Genomic DNA, 18,703 nt, shown 5'->3' with positions numbered 1-18,703 from the left:
TAAACTTCTACCAGTTTATTCTTTTGACAAGTTTTAAATCCTTTTAATACCAGTAGAGTAGAAAGTCATATAGACTCTTAGATCAGATACAGTTCCCTCTCCATTAATCTTTCCACCTATCCAGAAGCCTGACAGAGGAAGGATATTCTGTCAATATTTGATAGTCTGTGCAGTGTGTCACGACCGTTCACAATCTCTCTTGGAGCAGTTTTCACTCAGTACGCAAGTATACTCAAAGCCGATGTCCTCTGAATGTGTCCCCTCCTACGCTTGATGCACTCTCACATAAAGAGACCTCCTGAAAAATAAAATAAAAAGTCAGTTGCTACCTTGGCCTTGACCAATCACTTTACATACATCTTGAAAAACTTAAGAATCTCAGTCTAAAGGTAGGAGAAACAAAGAGACAATTCATGCAATTAACTACTGTATTCAGTGGGCGTGGCAACTTCTGAAAGGGCAGATTGAGCATGTGACAGAACCATGAAATGATGCTGAGGATTTACACAATCTGGAAGGTGGGGGGGAGATGACATCACTCCCACACCCTGGCTACCTGTTTATTCTGTTTTTATAGTATCATAGATCAGATAGGTATAGCCACATTAGATTTCTTTAAAAATATATCTGTAGCAAGGTCTAAAATTTGATAAGTACTTAATGTGTGAAATTGGCAGAACTTCAGCAGAAAAAAAATGTTGAAACACTTCGTCAGAAGCATCCTTTACTGCTCGTAGAAAGACATTCTGTCACACTGGGTTCTTAGCTGCTTGTTCACATTTCAGTTTGACATGAAGTAGATGATAAACATTCTTTTAGTTTTAGTAAGAGTTTTATAGCCCTTCCAATACAATAAGGTCACATAAATGCTGAAGATTAGAGGTGTTACAATTACAAACACAAAAAAGGAGGAGAGACCAGGACGATAGATTTTTTATAGGAAAGAAAGAGCAAACCACACTAAAGCACTGGCCAACCACCCGCTACAAAATGCTTTCATGAGGATTCTTTCTCCTTTCATTGGTAACAAAGCTTGTCGGTTTCATTAAAAATTAAAAGGAAAGTAATGAGTACCGACGATCACCTACAACTATGAAGACTTACCCGTGACTTCGATGGCAGCGCCGGTGACGTAGCTACTTCTGCTAGAGGCCAGAAAGGCACAGACCTCAGCGACCTCTGGGAGAGAAAAACAACAGAACAGCAGATCATGTTGACTGAGTTAGTGCACACGATAGACTTGTGTCATGCTGCTAGCCGTGCTAAACCCTCAAGCTTGGCTTATGTTCGTCTCAAGGTTTGCAGCATAACAGGCTTTGACTAAATATATGCACAGAATGTATCCAACAAGTATCTTTCCCAGTTACTGTTTTTTCTAACTCTGGGAAAAATATCTCCCCAATTTTTGGATGGTTCTGTAAAAAAATCTATGAACGTGAAGTTTGGTCCCCAAAAAATGGGAGTGCTTATTTAGGCAACAAATGGCCTCAATAAGGTCAACCCCCCCCCCACCTGACATTATTTAGGCCACCTGTGGCTACCATTTTGGCACACATTGGTCAAGTGAAAAGATCAAATCCTCCGAATGGACTTCCGGGTCAAATTTAGTGTATAAAAAGTGTGTACACAGCGTGGCTGAGTCAAAGTTACACTATTTTGCCTGAGCGGCACTCTCTCGTACTGTCTTGTAGTAGTACATGTAGTAGTAGTAGTAGTAGTAGTAGTAGTAGCAAAGATCGTGTAGAGAATCTTTGGTAGTAGATCTGGTAGGCAATTTAGTGAACGTGCACGCGGCAGGGCGAATCGGCCTCGATACGCCCCGTAGACTTTTGTAACCAGCCACGAAGCCTCATGTTTTGACGGGTCTAAACAGCTCAGTGTTAATTGCACTGCCACATCCGACAGGCCTACATCTTTTTAAAAGGAAAAGAAAGATCATCAAAATGGTTGTATTCGCGTAGAACTGTAAATATTAAAATTTGCTTCTGAAAACAAGGCAATTTTTACAACGCGATGAAATAAAATCTACTGGCTGTGTTATTCTGTATATAAAGTATGAAACTTCAGGATGTATTATTATTTTCCAACATCTTTTGACGCCTGAGCTGTATAGGTTGAAGTTTTCACAACACTAATAGATCTAGTAATAGGGCTTTCCGTATAAAGAATTGCACAGAGTTCTAGTTAATTTTAGATTCAGCATCAAACTATATTTCCAGAGTTAATAATATCAAATCTCACCATAACAATCACTTTTACTTTTATTAGAATAATTAGATCCAAAAATGTTAAAATCTGTTTTGCGCAAACTTGAGATTTTCTTTACTAGTAGAGCACAGAGTTTCAATTGTAAGCCTCTGCTCAGTCTTTCAGTATAAATACATATAATATAATCATGTTATGTTATTTTCTGGATATTTTAAAAACTATTTAATTATCAAATTGTGCCATTTTCGTTGATAATAAGAATAGCATTAGCAGTGGACTTTTTATACAGCGAGTCTGTGATTCAATATATATTTTTTTTAAATTGTGCTAATCAGTGAAAATTGCTAATTGATAATAGTCCTGTAGAGGATAGGTGGACCCCGCGATCTGCATAGTGAAATACTAGGTTTTAGGATATGAACCCCGGAGTCACCATAGTAAAATAAGCAGGTTTAGTTTAAGTAAGGATTGGTTGACCCCGGGGTCAACGGAGTGAAATAAAAAGGTTTAATTAAGGTGGACCCCGGGGCCTGGGGTCTAACTAGTGAAATACTAGGTTTTAGGACAGGTGGACCCCGCGGTCACTGTAGTGAAATAAGTAGGTTTCTTTAAAGATTGGAGGACCCCGGGGTCACCATAGTGAAATAAGTAAGTTTAATTAAGGATTGGTGGACCCCGGGGTCACCATTGCCGTAGTGTAATAAGACAGTTTAATTAAGGATTGGTGGACCCCGGGGTCACTGTAGTGAAATAAGTAGGTTTAATTTTAAGGATTGGTGGACCCCGGGGTAACCATGGCCGTAGTGTAATAAGACAGTTTAATTAAGGATTGGTGGACTCCCGAGTCAACTTGATTAAACCTACTTACAGTCCGTGCCGGCTATAAGCACGCCGGCTCAAAGCACGTTTCAGACCCAAGCACGCTAAACGGCTCTTACTGAGTTTTTGCAATATAAATTACACGCCTTTAAGCACGGTAACTTCGGCTTCAGGCACGCTTCATTACAAGACAGTCAATACTTTTATGATGACCCATCGAAGTTCGAACACAGTCTACACCGCAGCAGTGAGTGTGCTAAGAGAAACACAAAGAACGCAAGGGATGGAGACAAACACTCTCACGGGCGGAGAGGAAGACCGAGAGATGCACACAGCCGCGCGCGTGGACATAGGATCTATCCTAGGGCAAAGTTACACACAGACTAAAAAATACAAAGAGAGTCAGGGAGTCGAGAAAAGGCAGCTGGCTGCGATTTCACCTTTGACCCTTGCTATCCATAATCATTAATCCTGATTGTGTATCACGCGCGAGGTGGGATGAAGGCGGTGGTATGAATGTGGCACAGCGGGCAGTCTCTCTCTCTTCTGGCGCTGTGGCTTCATAAACGGTCAGCGATGCCGACAGCACGCAGGAACTCAACACTCGCCCGGGGGTCCTTAAAAAGTGCTGAAAGTGGGTTACTAAAATGTCCCAGCAGACGGGTTTTAGCACGATAGCTGGCGGGGCATCTCAGGAACACATGGTCCATAGTTTCATCCTCCTCCTTGCAGGCTCGACAGGACGGATCTGGGTTGTCTGCTGGCGCAATTTTGTGGAGATATGATCTCAGCTTGGGCGATTTTCCACCAGTTCTCATTTGGGAGAGAAGCCGGCGGTCCTGCCGTCTGAGCGAGGCCTCAAGCTGGTACGACGGCAGCTGGGCAAACGGCAGTTTGGGTTTCGCCTCTCTTTTCCACTTTGCGCGGATCGATCGGTGGATGACGGCTTTAGCTGTCGAGAAATCGATTGGCGTGTCAATCTGGGTAAGCGCTGTTGCTTCTTTGGCGATGCTGTCAACTTCCTCGTTCCCAGCCAGTCCAGCGTGGCCTACAGCGGGCAGTGGTACACACAGGCAGCGTGTAGGCCTAGTGTACTGTATCGTGACTGGGGGTCTAAATTAAGTTTTCATTTCCCATTCGACCACAAAACAAAAACAAACAAGCAAACGAAAACTACCATGGCGGGTAAAAATAACAGTGCACACTTTTGCGGGACCGCTATAGGCCTACTTACAAACAAAGGGGAATAGCAAGGGAAATTTTCTACCTGAAAATCTCTTGATTATGTCTACTTCGCACTCGAGCACGCTTCGGATTTAAGCACGCTTATGCTTTCTCCCGATGACCGTGCTTAAAGCCGGCATGGACTGTATTTCACTACGGTGACCTCGGGGTCCACCTATTCTAAAACCTAACTAGTATTTCGCTAGGTAGACCCTGGGGTCCACCTTAAACATACCTATTTCACTATGTTGACCCCAGGCTCCATGAATCCTTAATTAAACCTAGATGTACTTATAATTTCACAACGTTGACCCCGGAGTCCACCAATCCTTCTTTCAAGAGATCTACTTATTTCACTATGTTGACCCAGGAGTCCACTAATGCTAAAATTAAACCTACTTATTTCACTACGTTGACCCCGGGGTCCACCAATCCTTCTTTCAAGAGATCTACTTATTTCACTATGTTGACCCAGGAGTCCCCTAATGCTAAAATCAGACCTACTTATTTCACTACGTTGACCCCGGGGTCCACCAATCCTTAGTTAAACCTAGATCTACTTATTTCACTATGGTGACTCCGTGGTTCACATACATTCCTAAAACGTAGTATTTAACTAGGTAGCCTTTTGGCTAGATAGACCTCGTGGTCCACCTCTTGATAATAACTGAAAACAATACAGTTATCCTGAATAGTGAAGAAAAATGTGTGAAAAAAAAAAAGATAATGAGGTAAACTATAATTTGTCCAAAAAAATTGCAAGTGCAAGTGTAGATCATAAGATAATTTTGTTATTTTCCGGTCATCTTTTCACGGTTTATATGTTCCAGTGGGCCTATACTAGATCTATGTCTCTGAAGAACATTTTGCTTGACTTTATAAGCTTTTTTTATGTACTTGAAAGCATAAAATATAGTTTCACACAAATGTAGGCACAATACTTTGAAAAAGAAAGATAAAGTCATTGGGTGGTTTTTTTTAATGAAATCCATTTTACATTGAGAAAAGCGCTAAAAACAAGTTTTAAAATTTTTAGAATGCCCATAATAATATTAGGAAATTACTCCCTAGTTGGCTTACCCTTTAATAATCATGAGCAATTAAGAAAAAAAAAAGAGAGCGAAGAATTTGTCTAAATATGACCATTAGCAGTAAAGATATTGCCCATTTTGTCTGATTATCCTTGTGGGTGATTTTTAAAATCACCCTGTACTCTATCTCAATAAGTACAAAAAGAATATTTCAGTGACTTTGTATAGAGGTGTTTGTAGTTGAGTTCTGTGTAAAATTCTCCACAAAATAATGTACATTTGGACCGTACGACTCAGATAGATACTCACGCACATAATCATATTCACGCACGTACACACATTACACACACACACACAATACAAACACACTATTACATTTACTCTCTCTCTCTCTAGATTTCTCTCTCACCACAACCACACACAAAACAAACACATACATACTCACCCACCCACTCACACACACACACACACACATACAGCTCCTACCCTTGGTCCACTTTTCATTCAGTATCATTCCTTTATTTTGAAATAATCCCCCGCACTAAATAAAAAGATCTGTAGAATCTCGATCTTCTTGCGAATCCAAGGTTAGTTTAAAAAACATATATGTGGCCTAAATAAGGTACGGGTGGGGGGGTTTAGCTTATTTAGGCCATATGTGGCCTAAATAAGGTTAGGGAGGGGGGTTTAGCCTATTTAGGCCATATGTGGCCTAAATAAGGTCACCCCAAAAGAATTTATGAAAACAGATACTAGTACCTTTATAGAAAACATTTCAATTGTCATTCTGTTACATTTCCACAAAGCTAGAGTGAAAATACGTTGCTTTACATACGCTTCCACTATCTAGCCACAACATGACAGTGGGCCACAAAGGGTGAAAGCTCCAGGGTTGCCACACATCATGACATGATGAGGTCAAAGGTTGTGTGTACTCACCCTCGGGTCCTCCCATCCTCGCGAGGGGGATCATGAAGGTGACCATCTGTACCACTTTTTCCGGCACTTGTGAGGTCATTGGGGTCGTGATGAAGCCTGGCAGGATAGAGTTCACTCGGATGTTGTTGCTGCGGGGAAGGTAAAAAATACAACATACAGTCGAACATACTCTAATGCCCACCTATCACTTGTACAAATGACCACGCAAACCTGCGTTAATACACACCTCTTTAAGACAATCACCTATGCATTTGACTGTTTCACACAGATTTTAACATTTTTGGATCTAATTATTCTAATAAAAGTAAAAGTGCGTTCAAAAAAATATTAAGACACTGCCCAAGTCCAAGACGTCCATCTGTCAAAAACAACCACTTTTGTCCTCGACAATGGATGGCAATCCCCAACAATTTTGACATAGTGTCTCGTAGTTGAAGGGGGTAGAGGGTTGATCAGTGCACAAAAAGTACCTCGGTACATCAGTTTATTATTTCCAAAGTCTTAGAACATAATTCATTTATATCATACACCAACTGATGTCATTTGAACAATTGAATAGAAATTTCCAACTCTGAGATTAAAACAGGACTCGAACATTTACTAGAGAAAAGAGAAACTACTTATCTAGGACAGACCAAAGACTCAAGATCCAGTTCAGGAGCGGATAATCACTTGCCAAATGACGTGAAGTCGGGGAAGACATTCAACAGCGACAGCATGAACCCCATAGAAGACACTGACTACACCCAGCTGGATAATATTCCTTGCTCTCTCATAAAATGCTTTCATCACAGTAGGAGGGAATTCTTTCCTGTCTCCCCTCACATCCCTACCCCCCCCACAGCCTCCTCTTCAAATCTCTGGGCTAATCACAATTTACAGGGGCCTTCACTAGATCAGGCTGACACTATGCTACCTTAGAATTACAAAGTCCTATTAGACTTTTTTGGCCGTTTTGAGTTACTAAAACCATGAGGTAAGAAACCAAAGGTTCTCTCTGCTCTATCAAAACCGTAAGTTTATTAGGAGTCATTATAAAGATATTTAAAGACTTGCATTTTAAAAAGTTTGTCATTTTGCGAAACTCAAAATTTTTTACGTCGAATTTCTCAAAACTAGGTACTGAGCAGATAGAACTTTGTAATTCTAGGGTAGCAACTGGATAAAAAACCTAGATTACTCCTCAGGTTTGGAAAAAAACCCTCAGAATAAAACTTGTCGATCTCCTTTGATAACTTCACCACAGCACAGTTTTGAATCTGACATGTTCTTCCCTCTGCTGAACCACTCATACATTCACATGAAGCAGACGCTTATAAATTGCTAACCACAAGGTAAAGGTACTCTCCATTTTGTCAGTACAAAATATAACTTGTACGTATCGACGTCTACATAGTAAAAGTTAAGCTTTTCAACATCACATACAGAAGTCCTGAGTTCAATTCTTGCGTGACTAAACATTTCATTGAGTTTCTCCTTTTGTCTGCTTGGACACTGTATCCATCAGTCAGGGTTGGTCCTGACAGGCAGGGTCAATAGTGGGAGTATTTACTACTACTAGTGTTACTAATGAGGTTCTTACCGAGCTAGTTCCTGAGCTGCAGTTTTGGTGAAGCCAATCACACCAGATTTGGACGCTGCATATGCAGCCTGACCCTTGTTACCCACCTGTCAGAGGGGAGAGAAAAAAAGTCAAAATGTAAGTCGAGGGTGGCAAAATGTGAAACATTTGAAGCAGAAGGAGGGGTGGGGAGGTGGGAGCAGGAGTGTGGGACCATACAATTATTGTATAGGGCCATACCTCCATTGTGTAAAGAGTTCTGGTGACAGCTAAAACATTTCAACAGTATAAACACATCCAGACATAAGTATAGAATTGTCTCTTAGCTTTTCCTTCACACACACAATATATATATATTCAAGGCCACATCAGAATCCAATGCTTCTTTGAGTGGAAATATAAAATAGCCAAGAACAGAACAAACTCAACGTAAATGATATATATATATATATATATATATACACTCATGTTAAATGAATACACACTTACAAAAGTATCTACCAACTGCCCAAAATATCAAGCTTCAAACAAAGAAAAATACTATATGACTCCCTTTTCCAAAATACTCCTGTATATTATCACAAAAAGACCTTTTTCAAAGCCTTTCTGAGAGCAAGGAACCCTTACAGTTTCTGACAGAAAGCACACAACACACCAAGCCTTATCACCCACCTTGCCTATGATGCTGGCGATGTTGACAATGGATCCCTCCTCCACTTTGGCTGCACACATGGCCTTCCCTAACGTTTGGTTCACCAGGAATGTACCCTGAAACAATAAGAAGGCAAAAAAAGGCATGTTCACTAAGGGTCCATGTCTACAAATTAAGAGAGGGAACTGCTGTAAAATGTCTACTATTTATAGCACCTCAGTAGACAATAAGATAAAAAAATATTAATTTTTTAAACTGGTAGAAAGGAGGAACATATTGGAAAACTGCAATCATGAATCATCTTAAACAGTCATGTCTGTATGTACCAGAAAACTCTGCATAACAAGTATTTTTTTCTGAAGGAGAAATGACTATGTTTCTTAGTCTTAGTAGGGAACAGGTTACAAAGGCATCAAAATTTGCTTTAAATGGTAAATTTGTATCCACCTCACATTTGAAAAGGTTGCTAGATAAATAAAAAGTGTCCAAAATATTTTCAACAGTATCAACAAAACTGATTTTAAATTTAGAGCATTTTAAAAGACCTATTCTGCATAACCTGAACATTTCACCAGTTATGATCAAGACAGTTTCTGTCGTTTTAGTCTGGAAAATACTACCAATAAAAAGACAGATCATTTTTCTGAATAGTAGAGTTAAAAGATTTGCCAAGAAGTGAAATAGTTTTGAGTAAAGGTCTAACTGAAGAGATCATATCCAACCTAAATACCTTCAGGTTGACCGCAATGACTTCATCAAACATTTCCTCATCCAGCTTGAGCAAGAACTGATCCTTTGCAATTCCTGCAGAGTGAACTGCCACTGATGGGACAGCTTTGAATGTTTTTTGTACATTATTGATCAAGTCTGTCACCTCCGATGATGACGTCACATTGGTACCAAAAGCAGCATGTGCACATCCTGCAACAAAAGTTAGAATTATCATTACAATGTCCACATTTTGAGCATGAAAAGACAAAGTAATAACAGACCTGAACTTAGGGGCTCTCATGGTCGAGAGTTTAGTGTTCGCCTCTCATTCAATAGGTCCCGGGTTTGAATCCGGATAGCGACGGAAAATTTTCTTCTCTAAAATTGTCTCCTTTCACCTCCTTCCCTGCTCTCTAACTGCCTAACAATATTTTGCTGTCTGCTTTTGTTTCCACTTTCTGCTCCCACCCCCTCACCCCATTTTCCCCCTCCTCTGAGCTCCTGACTCATTCTACAGCCTTTCTCGGAGGTCTCGTGTGTAAGTTGCACACTTTAAAAAGACCCCTTGGTGGTCCAGAATTGATAAGAGTAGGCTTCAGACACCATCCGGGCAAAATTCAATTCCTACCAACTGAAAATGTTTAATGTGTCCCGCGCGCTCATATGACCTTATGCAGTTGTGAGGGCTGTAAAACACTTGCCCCCCCCCCCAAATTTTTAAAGACCTGAACTTACAGGAAAAAAGGCAAAAGGTTGAAGTTCAAAGTCCACAGATAGGGTTCCTTTTCAAAACAATTTAGTTGAGATCATTCAACAAAACTATGGAAAAGTCTAAAGTTCTGAGCAGAGAGCCCCTTGCAAAAATGTTACAAAAGTAAGCTATTATCTTTTTCTTGGTTCCCACACAGCCAGTCTAGAGCTCTCAATACAGTTCAATATGCCCATAATGGTCACTCAAGATCACTAAGAAAACTGACCAATGGCCACTCAAAATTACTGAGAAAACTGACTGTTACAAACAGGTGGACACTATGGACCTGGTCAGAATTATATTAACTTCTACACGTATAATAAATTCTCATGTTGTGCATGTAAACCTCCACCAACAACATATAGGTGAAAGCAAAACGTTCCTTCCCACATTACCAAAATTGTACTTTTTGTTGGTTTGCAGGCTTAGAGCTGCACACAGGCCCATCAAACAATACAACAGAAAATAAACAAACAAAAGAATTTTCAAATCCTGACTCAGGCAGCAGATGGATACTTTTTTGCCAGTTTTGTAAGAGTTTTACAGCACTTGAAACACAATTAGGTCATATAAATGCAGAAGATTAGAGGTGTTACAATAGAGTAACAAATACAAAAAAAGGCTTACTTAAAGTTTCATGCGTCACAACATGGTGGAATGCAGGTGCTCGCCAATTTTGGGCATTTTAAGGAAATAATATAACCACTTAAGATTGTTCATTTCTTTTGCTTTCGATGGAAAAAATATCAATTTATCTTGAATAGAAGTCGAGATAAATGTGACTGAAGGAGGTGGGGGTCACCTGATGTCTGAGGTAACATTGTGGTGAGAAAATGGCTTAGTTTGGTGACTTTCAAAAGCTTGGTAGTGTCTTTGGAAACAGCAAATTACATTGTTTTGTGCCATTTATCAATATTTCAAAGCAAAATTCACACAGAATTTGTTTTTCAATTGACAAAGATTTGGTTTAAGCCTTCGTTCCCCCCCCCCCCCCCCCCCCCAAAAGGGAGAAAGAAAATTTGCCTGACGTATGGGGAAAATGTCCGTTTCTTCACTTTCATTATTTTAAAAAGAGTCCAATTTCACCACGATGCCAACATTAAATATATATTATATTTCCATCAAACCTGAGAGAGCATCTGTAGAAGCATTGTACTTGGGAAGCAGAGAGACGGTTTCCTCCGCATTTTCTTTGTTGATGTCCGATACAGCCAGCAATGCCCCCTCTCTGGCCAGCACTGAACACACTGCTCGTCCAATGCCACTGCCACCTCCTGAACATTTGGTAATGAACATAACAGAAACCATATTATTACATGTACTAGTTCTTTACAGTTACAGCAGTACAGTGGCGGTGGGTGAACCTAGATTTGGGTGGGGCTTAGGTTTCTTCCACTTCTTTACCACCAAAAAGCAAGCAATAAGAACAACACAGTGATGATGTTTCTATACTCACGGCGAGCCACGGCATTTTGAGAACCATTCAAACGAGAAGAGTTTCCTTTGTCTGCCATCTATTTGTTCTCCGTTAAATTCTTCTGGATGGTGGGGACGAAGCCGTTTCACCTCCAAATTTCTCTAATTAGTTTTTATTTGATGTAAAAGTTGCCTCAAAAGTGGTTTGATGTAATTAATAACTGTTAAATCTCAGCGGCACAAACACACCGCATTCCAAACACGCCGTGTATGAGCTGGATTGGGTCGTGTTGTTGCAGAAAATAGAACGCACCTAACAAAGGCCCAATGGGCGCATAGGTATCTGTGTCACTGGGGGAAAGTGTGTCGTAAACTTTCACCCCATTGTCAGGGCTGGGAGAGGGTGAGCCCTCTGTGCAGTGTTATTTTTTTCAAGTCTTCTACCTTTTTACAAGAGGGGTTTCATTAAGGAGAGACCGTGGGAACGGGCTGGTTGATTGCTGAGCCCTAAAGACATTTGATTGGCTGTTAGGTTATTATAGTTGTAAGCGGAGACAACAGTGATTGGATAAACGAGCAAGCCGCCAAGTTGATCACTCTGTGTTCACTGCGGTCGATCAGAACAGTTTCAACTGCTTATTTCGTTATTTTCATTTGCCTTGGGATAGACTTGAGGGTGGGGGTGGGGGCTCAAGCCCGTGAGCCCTTCACTACCCACCGCCACTGCAGCAGTACATCATAAATTTTCAAATTGAGATATTAGGTGTTTATGCATGCATCATGCTGGGTATTAGGGCACACACAAGACTATAGCTTGTTCATTTTCGTCTGACAATGTTAAAAAAAATTCTAGCTCATTGAGGGATTTATTTACCTATGCCTAGACGGTCATATAATCAGGCCACCTGCGCGCTACTGACCTAGATTCCTTGTGGGCTGACACACCCGTGTAGTAAGCCCACAACCTTGTAGATCATTAGTAGTGATAAGCCTACGCAGGGTGCGGCGGTCAGTTTGAATTGTTGTTTTCTCATGCTTTGACACTGGATTATTTCTGCCTAATGCAGTTTGCTTTTCAAGTCATCTGGATTATGTGAATATTTTCTACATCACTGTGTGTGTTGAGGAACAGAAGTGGTGACTAATTAATTAATTAATTAAGATTGACCAACAGTCTTGAGATCGCAAATTTGAAGTGCTGTTTGGCTGCACTGTAGGCCTACTGTTCATTTTCAGATTCTTCATCGCCATCGTACTCAGTGAATGCCTGGATTCTTTTAGTTGAGGCCTAATGCAGTTTTTTTTTCCAAATCATCTGGATTGTGTGAATATCAAATATCTCTTCCATCAGTGTACGTGTTTAGATTAAACCTACAGTGAAGTTTTGACCGTGCACGTTTAATTCATATCTGTCTAAATCCATTCTAAAATCCATGTCTACACAGTGGAGGCCCCCCCTTCTGATCCGCACACTCTTCACTGACTTAGAGCCTCTCTATGCAAACAACCACTAAAAACGAACTCTCCATCCTATCCCTAGATCTGCTTTTAGATTTAGATTAGTTTGTAACACAAACAATAGACTAAAAGGACCATGTAGATATAAATCTATATATCTAGACTCTGAGCATCTAGGGGCCCACCCTTGTTAGGTAGGGAAAAGTATACGGATCATAATTATGGGGGAGCTCCTTTGTGTTTTTCCCGACCTGCTTTGTTTAATATCTGCTGTTCTTTCACAGTGCTTACATGCTTCTCTTCTAGGCCTATTTATTGCTTTCATCATGTGTGGTTATGACTCTGTTGGACTGTGAGTGACACCTTCAAAATAAACTGAAGGAATAAGAACAACAATGGGAAGAAAATGCTCAGTTGGTGGATGCAAAACTGGCTATGACAGTCAGAAAGGTGCAGAAAAAGTGACCTTGTATGGATTTCCTTCGGATGAAACAGAATGTCGGGCATGGACTGCTAGCTTACCAAACATTTTTATCCTATGAAAAGGTGTCAAAACATATCAGTGTGTGCCCTCCATTTCCGTAAAACTCTAACTCAACTCAAGTCAACTTTCTGTCTTTCCATCGCTTTTGTCTGTCTAGAATAATTTTTTACATGTCCGTTAGTTTGAGAGAGAGAGAGAGAGAGAGAGAGAGAGAGAGAGAGAGAGAGAGAGAGAGAGAGGGAGAAAGAGACCGCCTAGCCGTGGCCGTTGTAATCATTATTATCATTACGAAGGTCACTGCTTGCTGTGGGCCGAAGCCTGAGCGGCCGGTGTGTCAGCCCACAAGCAAGGTGTGTAGTTCTTGGGCTGCGCTGCCTGATTTATGATCGCCTAGACCTATGCCCATGAAACTTTGCATGACACTTCTATCTGCAGGCCAACAACCAAACAAAAATATTCAAAATAGTATCTTGATCCAGTAATAAAAAAGTTTTTCTGTTTGGGCCCTAAAACTGCTCTTTGGATGCATACACAGGAATGTCTTAATTTCAGTAACCTTGCCTATAAATTGCTCTTTTTGAGACAGCGACATGTTACCACCCTTGCTGCCCCCATATTTCAGTGTAAGGCAATCTTGTCAATTTTATCTCCGCTGTCTATAACATCTCCATGTGCTCCACGTGAGTCTTGAAAATTACTCACCCAAAGCTCTTGAATCTTATTTTTTAGGTGTACCTTAGAGTGTTAGAGTGTTAGAGTGTGGTGTTGAGGAAAATATGTCAACTTTTCAATGTGTTTGCTGATCATCTTACATCAAATAAAACGTGTCGAAACTTTAGTTTGCAGTGACTTTTTTCTGAATGAGCTTTAGACTTTTACTACATTCTGTTGATCATTCAACTTTTAGACCCGTATGCAAAGATCTGAGAAGAAAGAACAGAGCAATTTCATTTTATCTTGTTTTAACCGTGGTAAGACGAAAATGAACAATTATTATTATAAAACTTATTTAAGAAAGAGAGGGGGGGGGGGGGACTTTAAATTCATTTTATTACATGATTGAATGATTTGTTGGCTGTGACAAAGAACCAAACAATCAATAGCCTGACCAGCAGGCATTGAAAAGAGCACACTGCAGTCATTAAAATTTTATATCTCTAGCTTCACTTTTACACAGAGAGGCTGATCATTTTCTTCAAACAGAGCCTTGCATTTTGTCTGGGGGTTTTTTCCATCTTTTACTTTTACTTTTAGATCTAGAATCTAGATCTAGATCTAGATTTTAGATCTAGTATAAAAAGTCACATTTGTAAAGTTGAAGATGAGAGTTCAGAATGAAAGTTCAAAGTCCATTCTATCTTCTCTTTTGTGCCCGTTTGAAGATCTACACAGCAGCTTTTCTGAACGAACACCAAACAAATTATTATTCTGGCATTTATTATGAGCGATGTAGATCTATACGTCTAAAATGACAACAGAATTTCTCGAATGGACAGTACATACCAGTGACAAGAGCCAAGCGCCCTGCTAACATCCCTGCAGCTGCCATAGTTTGGTTTGATTGAAGTTAGGGGGAAATATTCACGTCGGAGAATGAACCTCAGGGCTAGATAAAGATCTTATTGTGTCGGTCAGAGTAAACAGAAAGTACAAGTGCACTAAGGACAACAGAACCGGAAATTTCCGTAAAAATTGAGGTAACGGAAGTGCCTACTTTCGAAATTATTTGGACCAACCTGTTCCGTTCACGCACCTTGATATCAAGTCACAGATAAAAGGGCTCATTGGGGATAATATGACAGATTGGCATAGGCCTTGGGCCAGAGACTAGGCTTTCTTACATGTGTCTCTGCTGCGTGCCCCACCTCCTGAAAACTTGAACTTGCGCATACCCTTTACTACAGACACCATAAATATCTTTCTTTATTTCAAATCATAGTTAAAATGAGCTAAGCCGGTGGTGAAAAGGTAGCCGAGCCTGGACTAGGCAGAAAATACCCAATGAAATTATATGCTGAAACCGTGTGGGGCTTTTTTGTTAAAAAATAAGCATTTTTTAGGTATGAAAACGTAACATTCGGCACTCCTTGGATATGGTGGTCCCGACTTTTGTGACAGAAATAATTCAGAGAAAATCTAGAATCTAGTTTTGACCCCACCGACAATTAGATCTAGATTATCTACTTCTGGTTCTAAACGATTCCTTTTTGATGCGCGTGCCGATATGGTCTATGGAGAGATAGCCTATCAAACCATCAAATCGTGGTCAAATTCAGGGCCCCCCTGAAACATCATGCTTTTTTTTAGGTCAGTCGGGACCACCATATCCAAGGAGTGCCGCAACATTCACCAGAGACAGTTTTCATCCCAAGATTGCTCTAAGAACTGCCGGCATCTCATTTTCGTAATTATGAGTAAATGGGCCTACTGTTCTTAAGTAGAACTTTCAGGGTAACCGACAAATATATGCTTTATACGGCCCATTTGTTCATACAAAGGACATAAAATTAGGTCTTAAACGCTACACGTCTCGTCCGAAAAATGATAAAAAATAGTAACCCTATCTTCAGATCAATCGATCGTTTAAAAAGTGTAATTTTTCAGTGTAGAACTAGAAACGCGATCACTTTAGTCATTTCAACAACCAAGAACAAAATTACTACACCGATTACGAAATTTTGGCAGTAAATATTATAATTGCGCCATTGAATTTTTGTCACGTTGTAACGATTAAGACCTGCGTGTTTACTTCTGCCTGAAGTAGCTCGAAGTTTTAGTGCGGTGTTTATATGTCAAATGCACTGGTTTCCAATCAATTTGGCTTTCATCTTTTCCCCGGCAAGACAACGATGTCTATAGAAAGTGAAAATGAATGACTTCGTCGCGCAATTTTAGCAGTGTAACGATTAAGATGTAAGTAATGATTAAGACTTGAATTGCTTTAAAGTTTGCTTTCTTTTTTATGACTGCAAAATGTGTGATTCATTGATGAAATCTTATAGTCCCTCAAGGAAATGGATGAGTTTGGATCCTGCCAAAAAAGGATTGTTGGCTTTCATAGTGTTTGTTGTATCGAAACGGAAATTGGACAAAGAGCTTGATTTCTTTATTTTAACGATTTAGACTTAGTCTTTTTGTTATAATCTTTATAGAATGAGTAGCTTCTTTAAGAATTTCATTTCAAGGAGTTCATGAGTAGTATTACAGGGGCCACTCGCCCAGGAGGCCCCATGGTAATGTCGCCCAGGTGGGGGTTTTTTCGAGAGCGTGAAATTTGGAATAACTTTCATCTGAGAATCAAATGTCATTGTTTGGAAGTGTTTTCTTAAAGAGCTGAAATGAAGTTAAAATAATGTTCATCTTGTAAAGAACATAAAAACAAATTTTTCATTAGTTGAAATGAAAGAAAAAAAAATTAGAAAAATTTGTCAGTGTTTGATGGAATACAAGTCTGTGATGCGTTGGACTTGGAAAATAGTTTGGTAGTTTCAGGAGCTAGCAGTATGAAAGGGAGTTGGACTTAGAAAATATTTTGGTTTAAAGGAGTTTTCAGTGTGAAAGGAAGTAGGACTTAGAAATGTAATATTGGTAGGAGTTGTATGGGTACCCGTCGAAGGAGAGCGGGAGCAACAACAACAACAAAAAATCTTGTCAGTACATTAGTGTTTTAGGAGGGGTTAATTGCAGCTTGTGCTGAAATTTTTTCAGGAAAATGGAGATTGTATTAGAATTCGATGTTTTGCCGAGCGTGAATGTGCGCTCTTTATCGACAAAGTTCATAATTTTCGTGTCAACTCTGTTATCGTCTTGGAGGTGAGGAGGTTAGAAATAGTGGAACTAAGACAAGTAAGGGTCACGCTGTATTTTGAGAGTGGAACATGGAATACATTAATTCAAGTTGTAGAAACTTAGACATTTTTTTTATTGGTTTCCTTTGAGAGCTGACTAGAACCGTGAATAATGTTTATCTGGTGGGGGGGAAAAATTTTGAAAAATTTGTCATTGCATGATGGAACACAAGTAGGCTACTGGATCGGAAAGTGGAGTATGGAACAATTCTGTGAGGGGTTGGACTTGGAAATATTTTGGTAGTACGGGGGAGAGACAAGTATGATTCGAGCTGCATTTTGAGAGTGGAACACGGAATAAGTTTCATATTGTAGAAACTTTGATTTTGTTTTTCTTTGAGAGCTGACTAAAACTTTGAACTTGGTGAAAAAAACATTAGAAAAATTTGTCATTGTTTGACGGAGCACAAGTCTGCGATGGGTTAGACTTAAAAAATAGTTTGGTAGTATCGGGAGCTGGCAATACGAAGGGGAGCTGGACTTAGAAAATATTTTGGTAGTAAAGGAGTTTTCAGTGTGAAGGGGAGTAGGACTTAGAAATATAATATTAGTAGTAAATGAGTTGAGTGGAACATGGAATAAGTTTCAAGTTGTAGAAACTTAGAAATTTTTAAACTGGTTTCCATTGAGAGCTGACTATAACTGTGAATAATGTTCTTCTGGTGGAATGTTTGATAGAGCACAAGTCTGTGATTGGTTGGACTTAGAAAATATTTCGGTAGTAAAAGAGTTTTCAGAAAGGACAGAGTTGAACTTAGACAAATTTATTTTCCTTAGGTAGTGTAAAGAAGTTGTGAGTTGGACTTAAGAATATTTTTGGAAATGACAGAGATGATAATATGGAGGGGTGGGCGTGGTAGAGGTTAGTGGTATTTGTTTTTGGTCTAGAGTTTCTTCAAATAGGTATACAATTACACCAAGGCAAGTCATCGATTTTATAAGTAGTGTGCAATGTAGGCTACTTACGGGTCTCTCTCTCTCTCTCTCTCTCTCTCTCTCTCTCTCTCTCTCTCTCTCTCTCCTCTCTCTCTCTCTCTTTCTCTTTCTCTTTCTCTCTCTCTTTCTCTCTCTCTCCCTCTCTCTCACACACACACACACACACACACACACACACACACACACACTAGCAATTATTTGATGATAGATTTGAGGTCAAGCAAAATTGTCCCTCGTCGAAGTAAGATAATCGTTCTGTTTGTTTTTGTTGTTTTGTTTTTTTTGTGCGCTGCGCTTTGTCAGACGGAAGGTTGGCGATAATTTAAGCCCCTTTTTTTCTTTGTGGGGTAGATGCAGGGGCGAAGCGTCTACATAATCGAACATCACCACTTCCCTTCCTTTAATTTTGGGGAACATCGTCGTAGTCAAATTCACCTATAGATGTAGGTCTCATACATTTTGATAAACTTTCTTGAGCAGTCATTGTGCACAATCATCGAAACTGTTTTGCCAAATAGATTATACCATTTTTCCTTCCTTTGGGAGGGCAACTCTCATAAGCAGTCACAAGCAGTGCTTGTGTAAGCCAACAGTTAGGCCGGCAGTGTACCCTGCAGAGGTGCGGGGGAACTAAACTCCAATAATAATACCATGGTTGCTGTGAG

The 18,703-nt window shown here is 39.9% G+C and overlaps 1 protein-coding gene across 1 annotated transcript; it reads right to left on the bottom strand.

Annotated features, from left to right (window-relative positions):
• LOC101846226 (estradiol 17-beta-dehydrogenase 8) lies at window positions 1-14,998 on the bottom strand. Its single transcript, XM_005103509.3, has 8 exons — window positions 14,758-14,998; window positions 11,024-11,170; window positions 9,165-9,355; window positions 8,455-8,550; window positions 7,804-7,889; window positions 6,222-6,349; window positions 1,105-1,179; window positions 1-298 (listed from the first exon to the last, which is right to left on the bottom strand). Exons 1-8 carry the CDS (start codon window positions 14,801-14,803, stop codon window positions 282-284), a joined length of 786 nt encoding a protein of 261 aa, XP_005103566.1. The 5' UTR covers window positions 14,804-14,998; the 3' UTR covers window positions 1-281.
• Window positions 14,999-18,703: the final 3,705 nt, after the last annotated feature.

The sequence above is a fragment of the Aplysia californica genome, unplaced genomic scaffold (assembly GCF_000002075.1).
Source record: "Aplysia californica isolate F4 #8 unplaced genomic scaffold, AplCal3.0 scaffold00376, whole genome shotgun sequence".
NCBI lineage: Eukaryota > Metazoa > Mollusca > Gastropoda > Aplysiida > Aplysiidae > Aplysia > Aplysia californica.
This window is presented reverse-complemented; position numbering and strand designations above follow the sequence as displayed.

What these genes read in the sequence shown, in the direction of transcription:
- LOC101846226 (XM_005103509.3), bottom strand. Translation starts at nt 14,803, where the DNA reads ATGGCAGCTGCAGGGATGTTAGCAGGGCGCTTGGCTCTTGTCACTG. An exon ending in TCATTGCGGTCAACCTGAAG is followed by an intron (nt 8,551 to 9,164) that starts GTATTTAGGTTG and finishes TTATTGTTTCAG; the next exon opens with GGTACATTCCTGGTGAACCA. An exon ending in TCGCCAGCATCATAGGCAAG is followed by an intron (nt 7,890 to 8,454) that starts GTGGGTGATAAG and finishes CCCCTCTGACAG; the next exon opens with GTGGGTAACAAGGGTCAGGC.